Raw genomic sequence first — 16,316 nt, forward strand, 5'->3', positions numbered from 1 at the left:
GTCCTCATCTCCTAGCCAATTATTCCAGTATCTTACACCATTTTAGACCATGGAATGAGAAACAAAGGCGAACCCCGATGCGGGAAATCAGTCGAGAGTCGCAAAGAAGAGAATCAGCCTATGCCAAAACTCGGGACAGCAAAAATCCCGCCTTCATCTTCGTCCTTGATGCTTTTTATCTTCTGCTCTTGTCGAGGGTTTGTATACCCCACAAGATACAAAGCTGCTAGAGGTTTCAGATTTCCCTTTCCTGCGTTTTCAGCAACACTGCTTCCAGTGCCAATAGGAGCGGCGGGGGTAGGGTAAATAGGCATGTGATGCATAGGAACCAAAATAGGGAACCTAGCTGTAGGGGTTCTGCAACACAACAGTTAAAATTGGTATCAGACAACATGCAAAAAGACAGTAGTAGAAACTTATATGCTAATTTCTATCATAAATTTCTCTTCAATTTTCCTTCCATGAAGGAGAAGAGGAAATTTCTAGGAACCGATATACAGCAGCTGGCTCAACCAAGTACACAGAATGTTTATAACTGACCAAGACTATGCTACTTGACAAATGAAAGAACCAAAAGCTTGACCTCCAGCACAAAATCTTGCTAATTCAAAACAAACATGTTGGTGCATAAGATGAAGGAGAGGCTCCTAAAATTCGAACACATCAATCATCTATCATCTACTTACACCAGATATCACGATAACCATCAGCGAAGAACACCTTACAAGCATAACGCACTGCTAGTAACCTTTAGTTTACTCTTTAAAATAGTTCATTCACTTTACAACATGGGGCAATAAATATGCACAATAACATATCATAGGTATTTCCTACATTTGGATTGAAGTTAATTTTCTAATCAGAACATATTTGTCTAATCAGAACATATTTGAACATATCAAGCAGGAAAACAGTGGTAATCGAGATTGAAAAGCTCAGTGACTAATTTCAAGGTTCAAGACGCATACCCAAGAGCACGGCAAGCTCCTGCTTGGCCACACTAGCACCACACGCATTGTTCTCCAAACTAAAACTCAACTCAACTGCCCTCAAGATTCATTGAATCTACACATCATTTGCCTCCCTCTAAACAGAGAAGATACCACAAATAAAGCACACGAAAATTTGCTCACGCTCGACCATGGAAATGAGACACTTTGAGCCAAAACCTTCAACGAGAGAAAGCACATTGTACTTGAATGCCAGGAGGGCAGAATCTATGAGGTATCCGCAGATCGCAGATTGTAGTGTAGAACTTAGAGAGGCGATGTCCTACATGAGCCGCCTTCTAAAGTTCCCAGTAGTTGCTTGGTAAGTACGCACCAGCAGCCCTACTCCTATGCATATGCCAAGCCCAATTCCAACTCCAACTCTCACTCCGGCATTGAACCATGAGAGTTCGCCATCTTCGTATTCCATGAGTTCCAACCTCCGCCAGTACATGCTCTAATCCTCATCAAACAGTACATGAGTATTCTGCAAGATTTATTGCCAAGTTAATAGGGAAGAGCAAATAAAAGCTACACAAATTTGCAACAACATGATGGATAAATACCTGCATTCCAGGTCTCAATATAAGAACACTCCTTCCATAACGATCATGAAAACTTGCTCTATATACTTTTCCAATTTCACCTTCAATAGCAACTTCTTCCTGTTTTAGTAAGCATCACATTGTCAAATGGAAGCAATATTCAGCATCCCAATAAGTACTATTTCATGTCTAACACAACCTGCTCATTAGCCATATTGTCAACTAAAACGGTCTAAATGATGATTTTGGAAACATCATGAGTGAAAAAATATACTGTAACACTTATTGTCCCTTGAACAATAAACTCTTCAACACCTAATGCTTCATATCACTACATCATGGCAGTCTCATAGAAGACACAAAAAATGAGAGCCACTCAATTATTGTTGACTAACACCAATCCTGCATTTGCATCACAAAATCAGTTCTTCTCCATACTAGGAACTTAGTCTACGAAATAAAATTAATTATCAGGTCAACACAATAGTTAGGGTAACAAGGATTAGATGTCTAGTGAAGTTTAACAGGCAACAGCCACCGGCATAAATTATCTATCACAATACTCGCACAGGTATTCATTCACTGGGACACTTAGCCATCTTACCCAGCTGATTTCCTCGGGCTTAAAAGTTGATCTCCATTTCAACGTCTCATCTAACATTTTCTTTGCTTTATCTATGTTCCAGTTTCAAGCTTCCAAGTATCTCCTCAAGCATGCATCATCACAATACTTCAAACTTCGCCCAGAGAGTGGTCCCATAGCTTTCTTAAGCTCATTCACCTGCATGCAAATGGACTTAAAATGTAACTGTATATCTCCTATATTCTGGGAAGGAACATTGATTATTATTCCACAACTCTAGAAAATCAATGCATCATGAGACATTAAACACATATATAAAAGGGGTACAGATAAGGGGGTGTATTGACGATAAAGTATTATCTGCAAAAAGGGCCACTTCATGGTTTCTCATGGCCAGAAAAACTACCGACTTAGGTCAACCACATCGTCAACCATGGAAATCAAATAAATATGAGCAATCGATCAAGGGGATACACTCTACGAAATGTCCAGTCCTTACAAGCACTGTAATTTTGAAATCTTAATTACCTTAGATTCGAACTACAGCGAGTCATCTTCCTCACTGTGGTGAGAGTTACTCCATCGATGAAACATGGTGCCTGAAGCCACAAAAATTGAAGGAATTAATAATATATCTCTAAAGAACTATTGATGGCCTACTATAGAAGTAACAACTCACACCATATAAGAACATGTACAGATATTCAAAAGACTAGGAATGAGAGCATATTTCCTATAGGTAAAACAGATGGGAAAATAAATTATAGAGGCAAATGCAGCCTTTGCTCTCTAGTCCCTAACAGAACAAAAAAGGAAGGGCAAGAGAACTAAACCCTCAATTTTAAGGAAAGAACAATCTAATAATTGAGCAATGTAGATGTATTTCAATTCAACCACATTGATGCTATAGTGCAAAAAGTAAAGCCCATATATAGGATAGGCGACACTGCAACATCAACCATCAATAGTGTCACTGTGCTTGAAGCTATAAAACAATTGCAGCTCCCCCGAAGAAAACATGCTCTCAAATTCTTAATTTGCGAGATATTCATGAACTAGAACCGATGTGCACATTGCATACGCGTATCCAGACAGATTAAAAAAAAATTCCCAAGAAAGCACTAGAAATGCTACAAGAAAAATACCAAATTTGTCTCCATCGTCGTACTGTCGAAAGCTTTTGTTCTATCAGCATTCTGGTACTCCACATCAATCACAACTCCATCGGAATCATCGTCCTCAGAATCATCAGCCACAATTTCCCGATCAGTGCTACGCACGATCTCCGCCAAAGCAGCGTCCTCTTCGCCCTCTCCATTAACCACAATCGACGGCGGCCTATTCGGCAAAGCCTACTTGACTTGCGACCTCCTGCTCCCAGAACTAGTAGTCATCCACACAGAAACAAAAAAAAAAATGAGAATCCCGAACACGCGCCATGGAAACCGAGGAAATCAGCCACGGTGAGCACCTGAGGCCCCGCTGCCGCATCTTGTAAGAGGTGGGGAGAAGCCGGCAGCGAGGGGCTGGGGAAGCGAAGGTCTGCGGGAAGCTCGAGTCCCTTCGGCACGACCCGCTCAGCCCCCAGCTCAGCAAGCACATGAACATCGACGTCCTTCATCAGGATGTTCTCGATCTCGTCGAACCACGAGAGCCCCTAGTCTGGAGACGAACGACGCGTTCGCCGAGGAGCAAGCGCCGATGACGTTGCCCAATGACGTCGCCGGCCTCAGGGAGGTCGCCGAAGAAGCCGTCGAGGTTGATGTGAGACATCACGTCGTCCTCCATATGCAACTCCAGATCCACCATCAGAACACTAGGGAAAAAAAAATGGGGGGAAAAAATGAAGGCGACGATGGGAGATCTCTACAAAAACATCTGATTTGCTCGCGGTGGTTCGCCGGTTGGAAAGAGGGAGGCTGAGAGAGAGGGGGAGGTCGCGGTCCTCTCGCCGGTTTAGTGTGGTGGTTCGTCGATTCTTGGCGGTGGTTCGTCGGTCGAAAAGAAGGAGGGCACAGAGAGACTGGGAGGTCCGTCCAGGAGGGTAGAGTGAGAGAGTTCGTCGGAGAGAGAGAGAGGTACGAAGAAAGAGACTCAGAAGAAGAAACGCTCAGTCAGTCAGTCCGAAAATTTTTCAAAGTGGCGCCTGACACGAGGACACGTGTCGTCCTCCTACCGCCTTCTTATTTACATGCTCGAAAGTGAGATGTACCCTCCTCAAAGGGGTGTTTGGTTGAGCATTCCCAAGGGGCTTTGGGAGCCTAAAGCCCCTTGGGGAAAATTTTTGGTGTTTGGCATGTGTTTTTGAATGCCCATTTGCCCAATGCCAGCATCCCCAATCTTTGAAAGCCCAATCTTTGGGTTGGGGCTGCTTTGAGCATTCCCATTACGGAGATGCGATTTCGAGTCACTTGTTCATCGCCTTCTTCACCGCCCATCTTCTTCGCCGTTCGTCTTCTTCTTCGCGGTGGGCGACGCTTGCGCCGAGAGGGCCGATCTGCCACCGGGCTCGGCCGAGGTGGCTCGAGGTCCGGCGACCTCGGCGTCACACGGGTCGCGCGACCCCGGCGCCGCCGCCCGAGGTCGAGCGACCTAGGCGGCGTTACTGAGGCCGCGCGACCTCGGCGGCGTCGCCCGAGGCCGCTCGACCTCAAGCAGGCGTCGCCCGAGGCCGCGCGACCTTATGCGGTGTCGCCCGGTCGCTCGACCTCGGGCGGCGTCGCCTCTCAGTCGCGCGGCCTCACGCGTCGCGCTGAGGTCAAGCGACCCGGGCGTCGCCCGAGACCGTGCGACCCGGGCGACGCCACCCGAGGTCGCGCGGCCTCGGGCGTCGCCCGGTCGCGCATCCAAGCGACGCTCGCCCGAGGTCGCGCGGCCTCAGCGGCGTCGGCCGACGCCCAGCGACGCTCGCCGAGGCCGCGCGACCTCGGGCGACGCCCGGGTCGCGTGACCTTAGGCGAGCGTCGCCTGGGTCGCGCAACCCAGGGTGTCGCCTGAGGTCGCCGACCTCAGGCGAGCTGCCTCCCCGCCATCGCCACCACCACCGCTTCACCACCACCACCACCAGCGGCTCCCCCACGATCACGCAGCTCCATCTCCTCCTCCATTTTCTTTTCTTTTCTTTTTTTTTTTTTTTTTTAAACCTGAAAATTACTTTGCAAAATATACACTTCCAAACATGTTTGCTTTCGAGAGAATGCCCATTTACTCAAGATACTTGGGGAAATGACTTTGCATTTCCCTAAAGTTGAACCAAACGGGCCCAAAGTCACCCGAGATATTCTCATCTAATAAAGTAAAGTTTTGACTTTGGGGAGCGCGAATCTACTATACAAATCTGGCCTTCTTTCCACGCGTCTGGAAGATGTGGATAAAACAACTTTTCCGGAAGATGATCCGGCACAGCCACATAACACAGCTTCTTCAATTTTGATAAATCAGGCAACTCTTTCAAGGAATTGCATTCCCTAAAAAGTAATACCTCTAATGATTCCAATTTCTCTAAACCTCGAGTCTCCATCAGCCCAAGGCAACCATCCATACTCAACTCTTGGAGCCCCTCTAATCTCGATACCAAAAGCCTCTCAAGCATTGCAGTATTCATCAAAAGCAAACTACGGAGTTTCTTCAGTTGCTGTCCAAGCACATCATCGAATTCGACTTCCCTCAGCTGACAATTAACAAGGCACAATAGGACAGATTTGTCAAATTGGAAAAGAGTGACCTTCCCATGGGTGACTTCACATCATATAGAGTCAAATATCTAAGACTGGATGGAAGCCCCATTAGAGATTGCGTGTCAACACAAGTTATCTCAAGAAAATCAAGCCGAGAAAGAGTAGCCCAATTAATCGGAGGTAATGTGACATCTCCAATGATAATTGTCAAACTCTCCAAATTAGATAATCCCTCAATCCACTCTATCTTTGGAACTCCTTGTCTAAATTTTGACAACCTAGGAGTATCGCCCCATATACGAAGACTAAGTAAGTTAGTCAGGTATGATAGTTCAAGGGCTGTCCACAATAAATGAGATGAGATCGTTAACACCTGCAAACTCACAGGGAGCTTTGGCAACGGTTCAAGTTCATCACATTGATCCAAAATAAGTTCTTGGAGATGAGAAAGCTTACTCATAGTCGTGGGCAATCTCTTAATCTTGCTCTTTGTCAGATGTAGGAACCTTACCCAATTTCACTTGGAATTGCTTCCTCCATATTTTCACAGAATCTCACATCCAAAAAATCAAGATTCTTTAGCATCCATATGGCCTTTGGTAGCTCTCTGATTGCACATTTGACTAGACATAAGAAGTTCAACTGTTTGAGATTTCCAATAGAAGCAGGTAATTCTGTGATAACCATGCCTTCTAAACTTAGCCACAACAAAGACTCTAGCCCTCCTATTTGGTTCGGTAGCTTCTTTATAGGAGTATCATTAAGGCCCATGTACCTCAACTTTTTATGATTCTCAATAGAAACAGGTAATTTTTTTTATTTTTGTCCGGTCCAACCATAGCTCAAGCAAAGATCCTAATTTTCCTATTGTGTTCGGTAGCTTCTTTATTGGAGTTCCTTTAAAACTCATCCTCCTCAACATTTTAAGATTTTCAATGGAGTCTGGAAGTGTTCTAAGCAAAGAACAATCATCTAAAGACAAATACTTTAGATGTGTCATTCCTCCAATGGAATGATGAAGTTCTCGCAAGTGCATCCCTCTTATTTGCAGATTTGACAGTGATTTTAGACTACCGAATACAAAAGACACTGGACAAAGGTCACAATCATCCCTCTTCGAGAATCCGTTAGAGATGATTTCCAAGTGCTTCAGGTGCTCTAGTTTAGAGAGAGAGCCATCAAGCACTAGCAAGTTTGTACTTTGTCGAATAACCAATCTCTTCAAATTCAAACATTTTGAGAAGTCAGGAGTCCTCTTTAAGCCTGACTTAGAGTTAATTTCTATAACTTTCAAGTTCTCGCTCATCTGAAAAAACAAACCCAGGATCAGCCAAGTCAAGAATGGCAAATTAGTAAGTTTGGTTAGTGAAACAAATGTGAGAAAAAGTAAACTGCACAATATAATGTTTGTACCAAGCATGACCCCCATCCAACCCAATCTTCAGTAATGTTAATTCCCGAAAGCTTGAGCACGGCTAATTTCTCGAGACACAAATTCGTCGTGTTTAGTTCTGACGGGCAATTACTCCAAGAGAGCCATGTTAACTTGGAGAGAAGATTCTTAAAGTCCCCTACCAAGTTCTTGCACTCTAATTCCAAATATCTTAGATTGGGCAGCTTTGAAAATTCTTCACTTGTGAAACTTGTGTTCTTGCAAAGTCTTGTTAATCTAAGTGCTATGACTTTGTCTGTCCCCTGGTGATAGGAAAATCATACATAGACAATTAAACTAGATCAAAAACATAATATTGTACAAGTCTGAGGAACTTAATTATGTTCATTAATGAAACACACATTATTATTTCGTTTGTACATATTTAAATTGACCATAACAAAGAGTTAATCAAGTTAATTCGACTAGCTCATACAATTGGAAAGAGTTCTCTACAATGTGTAAAGCATAGTAATATTTATATTCCATCAATTTAAGCGAATTCCTATCGTGTAATGATAACAAAAACTTTATTATTTTTTAGCGAAACCACCTGATAGAATATATTGGCCACATATTTATTTATTTTGCAACACAAAAAACCTGCCATGGTTTTGCAAAATTTAGAAAAAGTGGCTAGACCAAATCCAAAAAAAGTCTCCTGAGTTTATAACCCCATTGCAACTCTACGCATCGAAATCTGCTTGGTCTGGAGTGTATGGAAGATCGGTTAACTCCAAAGTGTCTCTTTATTAGGTTTCATATGAGTTTTATTACAAGATGAAGACAGGAGCTAGAAAGTCTTAATTGTTGTAGAACTCGTTGCGGATTCTACATAAAAGATTATGGTAAAAATAGGATTTGCTTTCATAATAATAAAGATATTCAACTAACCTCATAAAAGTCTCTCATATATTGTTTGAAAGCTCTATCCGACTATATACAAAAGATTGCATGTTACATTCAATTACAAAATCTAAATGTATTACCAAATTTCAGGTAAGGGATCTCATCGCAAAGTAATATTGCTAATGATTTCCAGCTTAACAAAAGGGAATAAAATCAGCCTTAAATAGCTTTGATAACTTAGGAGGTCGCAATCTGTTTCCATATATTTTGTCGAACAACCTTGTATTTAATTGTATTCCTAAGATATTTGCTTCCAATAACTTTCACGTTGCGACCTTTTAGATGCAATATGTAAAGGAAAAACCATCATGAATTCTTATATAAACCTTTTGCTTTTTTTTTTCTTTGCCAAAGTAAAGTTAAACAAAAAAATATACCGGCAAGAAACTAACTCCACAACCTTTGAAAAATGCATGTTTGATTTTTTCCAAAAGAAAATAGTACACTGACAATAGCTTACCTCTTTCATCTGAACCACATCAAAGGCAATCTTGGGCTCCCACAACCTGCTACACTTCCCTGGAAAATTGATGTCCTCGCGCTGAACAATTTCTCTTCCAAGATCTCTAAGTTGATCATGCATCCGCAATCCATCATATTTTGTTATCTTTATCAAAGACATACGAGTAAGGACAAGTAGTTCCCTCATTGGAAAATAGTTGGAAGCTTTCCATATATAGCATAGATCCAGTCTATCTTCCCCAATGAAGAAACATGCGATATCAAGAAAGATCTCTCTCTGGTGAGGCTCCAACATGTCATAACTAATCTTTAATTTATTGAAGACTTCCTGGTTGGGCACCAACTCTAACTTCTGCAAAGTGTCTTTCCAAAACTTTTTGCTCTTGCCATAAAGTGAGGTACCGATAACCTCAAGTGCTAAAGGAAGTCCACCTGTTTTGGTCATAATTTGCCTTGAGATATCAACAAAGTCATGTGGTGGTAAATCCATCCTAAAGGCATGTTTATTAAAAAGCTGAAGAGCATTGGAAAAATCAATTTCTGTCATTTTATAGATTTGAAACTCTTGAGAATGTGCTTGGAAACTACTCTTTTTGTCCTTCCCTTTGATTGGCAAAAAGTTGATGTCCCTCGTTGTAATGATGATTCTACTTCCCGGACCAAACCAATCACTCTTTCCAGCTAGCTTAGAGAGTTGATCCCTATTATCCACGTCATCGAGAACAAGGAGAACTTTCTTACCATGAAATCTTTCTCTAATTGTGTTAATCCCTACATCAACAGAATTGTGGATCCCTAGAGATCCACCTTGGAGAATCTCTGATAACAACTGTTTTTGTAAGTCAACAATTCTACCCTGTTGTGCAGATTCGCGAATGTCCAAAAGGAAGCTACAACCTTGAAATTGATTGGAGATTTTATTAAAGACAACACTTGCAAGAGTTGTCTTACCGATACCGCCCATTCCATGGATGACTAGGTAACGAACATCACAAGAACCTTCGTTTATCATGTCCATGATAGCTTCAACATGATCATGAATCCCAACTAAATGATCAGGCAAATTTCGCATTCTTTTCATTAGCTTGGTCAAAACCTCATCAACAATAGTGTTGATGATTTCACCGTGGCTGCCATATTGACATAAGAGTCTTAGCGTGAAACATATGGCAAATGAACTTTCAAGTTGAGAAATATTGTAGACACGAAACTAACGGATTTTTAAATGGGCGAGGTTTTACCAAATGGAAGCTCACTTTCTTTAGTAAAAGGAAATCTCGACTAATGAAAAATTAGATCTATACTCTATTTGAATGAGTGACTCGAGAACAGAAGATAATAATTACTAGGACTATGATTGGCGGGAGTAATTAAAACAAAAAAAAAAAAAGGGGGGGGGAGAAAATTCCATTCCTTATTATAATCTCAGTTTTTATTGCTCGGGAAAAAAAAAAAGAGAGAACAAAAGCAGATTCCAAAGTCATACTCTTACCTTGTGTCCTTCATGTCCCATCCCTTGATTCTTGCGACCTCGGTCAAAGCTTCCCTCCATTGCCAAACCTCATCGTGGCTGAACTTCTTCTGGTGTTTCTTTAGAGCATTGAGGTACAATCGAGTTTTAAGCTTTACATCATCAGGGTTTACATCATAAAAAATGGGTAGGATCACTTTGTCATTCGCTTTGCTCGAGGACTCCAGCATGTGTGTGAGCTCGCGAAGACACCACTTACTGGATGCATAGTTCCTAGAGAAGATGGGCAAGTATATTTTGGAGGATTCAATGGCATGCAAAAGTTCACCTTCAATCTTTTTGCCCTTTCGGATCTCTTCATCATCTCTGAAAACACGAACCCCAGCTTTAACTAAGGAGTGATAGAGACAATCGGTGAAATTGAGGCGAGTATCCGGGCCTCTGAAACTCAAAAACACCTCGAATTCAGTCCCTGATGATGAATTGCCATCATCGACACAGGCAGACATGGTCACTGCGTCTGGTGAATCCCTCTTTCTCTTCATTCTCCTTCAGGTGCTCAAATATCCACCGGGTTTAATCGCAGTGAGATGTGGATCCTTTCTGAATCTGATGTGGGATTCAGAAAAGCGGCAGAGGCTGGAGAATTGCGATGCTCTTTCGCTGTCTTTATCGGAGTTGTTTGCGTTTTCTTCGGCACCGAAAGGAAATAGAATGGCGATGACTTTGGTAAGTCTAGCCAATGGAAGTCTTCGAAGGTGGCGGGGTCCAACTTCATCACGTTATGCTGGCAATAAATGAGGTTGCTTTACACTGTTCCTTCTTGGGCGATAGTACCTCATATCTAGAAGTATTGGTTTCAAATTCACATCCACTAAAGCGTAGTGGATATTATACCTCGGTGTTAGTGTTGCTGGCAAATGCTTCAGGCACGCTAGCTCCGTAAAATTTATCCCTGAGTTGACGAAGACTTTAGACTGCCAAGGAAATTTGGTGGTAATCAAGTTGCTTTACATTGACGCGAGTGCCTGACCCTCCGAAAGCTAGACACGGCATTTGCTTGCTTTTCCCCCTTCACACCGAAAGAAAAAGAAGAGCAACGACTTTAACTAAAGCCAACCAAGTCTTCCATAGTGGAGGAGTGAAGTCTTCAGCTTTATGGAAAGAGGGACAACACTTCCACGTAAGATTCTATTCATTTTCTTGGAATTCCCGGTTATATATGTCTACAGGGTCCACCTACCACCCTATCATAATTGGAAACACGTATAACATTATTGAGCATTCCTATCCTACCGTGACTTTAACCAAGGCAAAGTTATCAGGCCCAATCAGACAATTGATAATCAACATTACCGATCTAGTTTTAGGGAGAATGTTTAAGCAAATGATTATTTTTCTTGATCCTTTTCTTATCACGTTATTTTTTTATGTCATTTTCACCTGGATTTTACAACAATGAGATGACAAATATATCCTGAACATGAATGTTTCATTCATCAGTTCACTAAATATGGAGATCAACATTTAGGGATTAGTTTAATAAATTCAAAGTGTAGAGAAAGATGCCTAATCAGAGGGTGTTACAGACTATGATTTCGGATAGAAGTTTGGACAATTTAGAAGCATCGGCAAGATTTAAGAAACAAAGAGCTAGGATTCAATAGAGGGACTATTCTTCTTAGAGTTGCCTGCTGGTAACTTCTAGACAATGAAAAAATTATCCAATCAGTCAATAACACCCATTGGATATATTGCCAATTAAAAGTTCATATGGAGTTGTTGAATTCAATTGGTAGTATATGTTCAATGATCTCAAAATCCTAGAATCTGAATTAGCTTAGGGCATTCGGTCAATAACACCCATTGGATATGCTTTAAACATGAAATGATTGATTGGAAAGTGTCACAAGCAAATGACAATAAGATTCTTTCGTGACTTTCTCGCTTAGTGTAAAGCCAGAAAGGGCCATCGAAGTCTTGTAACCTAGGGCAATCTAAAACTTAAGATGACAAGATGATGAAGTTTCCACATTAATACATTGGGCAATTCTTCAAGATTCTCCACTGAGTTTTGGTGGCTCTCTTACTTAGTCAAGTACAAATGTATAACCTGCAACATTTTAAGATTTTCAATGGAACATGGTAATCCTGCAGTTCTTTTGTTGGACAAGAATGAATTAACTAGTGACTTCAATCATCCAATTGAGGTTGGAAGCTTTCTTACCTGAGAGCACAACAGGTGCAATTGCTTCAGACTCCCTAGTTCCTTAGAATGCATTTCTAAAGTTGACAAAGATTTTAGACTACCAAGGACATTTGGTGATAATAAAGTCGCTTCATATTGACGCGAATGCCTAGTCCTCTAAAGCTCAAGACATGACATTTGCTTAGCTTTTTCCCCTTAGCATCGAAAGAAAAAGAAGAGCAACGACTTCAAGTAAAGCCAACCAAGTCTTCCAAAGTGGAGGAGTAAAGTCTCCAGCTTTATGGAAAGAGGAAGGGCACTTCCACACAAGTTCTATTCATTTTCCTGGAATTCCTTGTCATATATGTCTTTAGGGTCCACCCACCGCCCTATCATAAAATAAAACACATCTAACATAACTAGGCATTCCTACCTTGCCGTGACTTAAACCATGGCAAAGTTATCGGCCCAATCAGACGGTTGACAATCAACGATAGAGATCAACTTTTAAGGAGAATGTTTAAGCAAATGATTACTTATTGTGATCCTTTTCTTGTTAAGTTATCCTTTTAGTTCATTTCCTCCCAGATTTTGCGACAATGAAACCACATATGTAGCATGCACGTGAATATTTTATTCATTTGTTCACTAAATATAGAGATCAACTTTTGGGCATTAGTTTGATTAATCGGAGGGTGTTATTGACGATAATTTCGGACGGAAGTTTGGACATTTAGAGGGATCAACAAGATTCGAGAAACAAACAACTAGGATTTCAGTAGAGGGACTAATTCTCTTTAGAGTTAGCTGTCATTAAATTCTGGACAGCGAGTAAAATAATTCTTCTCTCTTCTTTGTGAAGCTTACAACGGCTTGAGTATATATAGACCTTACAAGTTGCATGTGATAGAATAGATCAATTTTGCAGCAATTCACAACATAAGATGGAAGCTTCTGTGTCACACGCCAAATCGGTATTTAAAATTTAAGGAGTGACCGGCCATTTTTCATGAATAAAAAGGACGAAGGGCTTAATCAAAATGAATCATTTCACAAGAAAGGTCCTAACCGGACAAAACCTTGCATTAGATGGAAAACCATAAGGTCCAAAATACCATGAATTTACCATATTAGGAATTTTGTAAATTCAGTCTAATAAGATTGATTCAAGGAGCAAAATGAAGAAACCAGCCCCATCATGCGTTCTTCATAAATTCGTCACCCTCCTCCATTCTCGAAACCTAAATGGAAATATAAGGGGATGAGTAAAATCCTGGCTCAGTAAGTGACAGTCACCACTTCTATGGGATCGAGTAATGAATTATGCAACTTTACAATAATTATGCCGTACATGAAAATCACACTTAAGCTTGCATGCAATACGGCTTCTTACAAGCCATTTCAATATCATAAATGGATATAGATATCAATCTCATTGCTCCTATCAAAATACTATGGTCACACTTCACCAGGTGACAAGGCCCAGGAACTTAATCACCTATAGTTAAGACCCAGAAATCACATTGCCTGTAATTAAGATCCAAAAATCACATCGCCTATGATAAAGCACTAGCACAAAACCGATCTGTGAACGTGTATCTTAATACATTAGTCGACCATGAGCACTACATGATCCAAAAAGTTTGAGAGGAGTGACCACTCTAATGGTAATGATGTGGAGGCGATTCACTTTCAAAGGCACGCTTGCTGAAAGTTGAAGAGCAGGGGTAGGACTCAATGGCTTGATTTCATAGAAATAGTAATCTTTAGGATACCATCGATTACTAAGCAATCAATATTCCTGGTCGTAATAATAGTTATACTTTCCGGACTAAATTAATTGGATTCGCCTGCTAGCTCATGAAAAATGATGAGGACTTCCTTGTTAAGTAATCTTCCTTTAATCATGTTGATCCCATGGTGACTATAACAAATTATTAAGCTTCTTTGGTCGATAAAAAGGGTCAAGCTTTGCTAGGGGTGGACGAGGCTCGCCCTCGCCAAGGCTGACCGTACTGATCTCCTAACCTACCTGACTATACCAAACTTTCCTCTACTCGATCCATAATAAGTTGCAGTTGTAGTTCCCATCCTTATGTGCCGTGGAAGCACGTCAATAGTTTCAATGTCTTGTGGGGGACTGGTGGTTTCCTGTGGGATAGGCCTCCAGAAACTAAATAATTTGAGCGTGTTAGTGCTGCTATAGAAAGTTCAAGCCTTGTATTGGGCATCGGATTGATTATACTCTAGGACGTGGGAATGCTATAACCAAAAGTACGATCAGAGAAAAATCTTTCTACAACACACATCGTCGAAAAAGGCAAGCCGAAAGCGCTTAGTCCATAGTGTCGATTAAACCCCATTCAGTCCCTGAAGCCTCAACCACTTCAAAACGTTCCAGCTAAAACAAAAGCTACTTGACTAGTACACTGTCTGGAACTCCACAAACACAAACTTTCATCTACTGTGTCAGAATCACAGGTAATGATGACGAAATACACCTTGCCAAACAACCTTTACACGAGATTAGGGCAAATCATCATGATCAAGACACAAGCCCAGTCGATCAAGGACAAATTATCCGCAAAGCGACTGAACTAAAGAGAACCAACTTCAAAGGAAAACAGAAAGGGGAGGATTGAGAAGGTACTTGGATCGTGAACGGAGGCATTGACGGTGCAGCCACACTGCAAGAGGGGCTTGACGAACCGCGAGGTGATGTAACCGGATGCTCCAGTCATGCACATCTTCCCGGCACTGAACATCGTGGTCATTGGGGCAGATAGTGGCAGTATTTGGTAAAGAAATACTTGGGGCAGGTGTATTTTCGTCCTGCATTTAGGCTTATTTGTGAACTGAGCAAACATTATGTATGTTTGGTTGTTGTAGTTGGAGATTTGAAACCCTTTTAATCAGCTACAATATCTGGAGTTACATTCTGCTGGAGGTTTCGCGGGCAACTAACCTCTGACCTAACGAAACATGCCCCTGGTCTTCACTTCTTCATGGTGGGGTTTGCTCCGCTGACATCTCGTGGGTGGCAGCGGTAAAGAGCCCTCACAGTCCTTGATTTGAGAAGTTCATCTAAATGATTCGCTAGGAAACTAGGAAGACGTTTTTAATATCACCTTCTCATTACCATGGGAGAGAATCCCTCAAACACCACCCTAGAGCTTTGGGCTGCCACGACAAGCACGATGACAAATTTTTGCCCAATCATCCCGAACACAATGCATTTTCTCAAAGAAGAAATGCTACTGAAGATTTGTCATGACCTATCCCTCAATAAGGAGGAAATTGATTTGGGGATGTTGCCTAAAAAATGAGCCTATGGCCCTAGTTTTAGACATTGGCTCTCCCAAACCCATATCTCATCGACGTTGGGATGTTCAACGTTAACTTAATTTAAGGCTGTGAGAATTTTCTAATAAGGAGTCGCCACTAATTATTAGGGTCAGCTAGAAATCAAGTGAATGATGAAAGCATACTTCACTTCCTACGCAACCAAAGAATTTAGGGTTCGGGACTTGGTAACACTAATTAATCAATTAGTGCCCTATCAGTATCTAATCCCATTCATGTCAAAAAGATATGTCTCATGTAGTCTAGATTGATTTTACCAGTATCTACTAACATACGCAGTAATCATACGGGTAAGCAATCATTAAAATAACAATCAACAATCAAGAAAAGCGTTAAATAAATTGCAAGGGAGAGCAAGGATCTAATGTGAAATAAACGCCAATTTTAACCAAGCTAAAGGTAAACAGCAATCATCATCATGGAAGCGCACAATCAAGGGCATTCATTTTTAAGGACAATCGGAACTCTTTGGTAAAGCTGTACGGGCTTGTTCAATTTTTTAACGCAATTTTTCTCAATGATTTCCCTATAATTTAAGAGAAAACTATCCAAAAAACTTTTTTTAAGCTTTTTCTGACTTTAGGAAAAATAAAATAAATTTCGAATTTATAATTAATTTTTAAATATTATTTTTAAAATATATCTTTTATTCAATTAATTGGTAGTCCGAAAAATAAGGACCTGGCCAGAACATGGA

General features: G+C 41.1%; 2 protein-coding genes and 2 long non-coding RNA genes across 4 annotated transcripts; 1 reads left to right on the forward strand and 3 right to left on the reverse strand.

Annotated features, from left to right (window-relative positions):
• The first annotated feature begins 3,763 nt into the window (after positions 1 to 3,763).
• Positions 3,764 to 3,948, forward strand: LOC120293250. Its single transcript, XR_005550996.1, has 2 exons — positions 3,764 to 3,823; positions 3,855 to 3,948. It is a non-coding gene; the product is annotated as an uncharacterized LOC120293250 (long non-coding RNA).
• Positions 3,949 to 6,445: 2,497 nt separating this feature from the next.
• LOC104446794 (disease resistance protein RPV1-like) lies at positions 6,446 to 9,124 on the reverse strand. Its single transcript, XM_039312376.1, has 3 exons — positions 8,596 to 9,124; positions 7,208 to 7,489; positions 6,446 to 7,100 (listed from the first exon to the last, which is right to left on the reverse strand). Exons 1-3 carry the CDS (start codon positions 9,085 to 9,087, stop codon positions 6,588 to 6,590), a joined length of 1,287 nt encoding a protein of 428 aa, XP_039168310.1. The 5' UTR covers positions 9,088 to 9,124; the 3' UTR covers positions 6,446 to 6,587.
• Positions 9,125 to 9,448: 324 nt separating this feature from the next.
• LOC108959385 (toll/interleukin-1 receptor-like protein) lies at positions 9,449 to 10,577 on the reverse strand. Its single transcript, XM_039313585.1, has 3 exons — positions 10,090 to 10,577; positions 9,549 to 9,727; positions 9,449 to 9,453 (listed from the first exon to the last, which is right to left on the reverse strand). The coding sequence occupies exons 1-3, from the start codon at positions 10,575 to 10,577 to the stop codon at positions 9,449 to 9,451; spliced, it is 672 nt and encodes a 223-aa protein (XP_039169519.1).
• A 2,710-nt stretch (positions 10,578 to 13,287) lies between these two features.
• Positions 13,288 to 15,013, reverse strand: LOC104444915. Its single transcript, XR_005550771.1, has 2 exons — positions 14,907 to 15,013; positions 13,288 to 13,497 (listed from the first exon to the last, which is right to left on the reverse strand). It is a non-coding gene; the product is annotated as an uncharacterized LOC104444915 (long non-coding RNA).
• Positions 15,014 to 16,316: the final 1,303 nt, after the last annotated feature.

This window comes from Eucalyptus grandis, chromosome 5 (genome assembly GCF_016545825.1).
Source record: "Eucalyptus grandis isolate ANBG69807.140 chromosome 5, ASM1654582v1, whole genome shotgun sequence".
Lineage (NCBI taxonomy): Eukaryota > Viridiplantae > Streptophyta > Magnoliopsida > Myrtales > Myrtaceae > Eucalyptus > Eucalyptus grandis.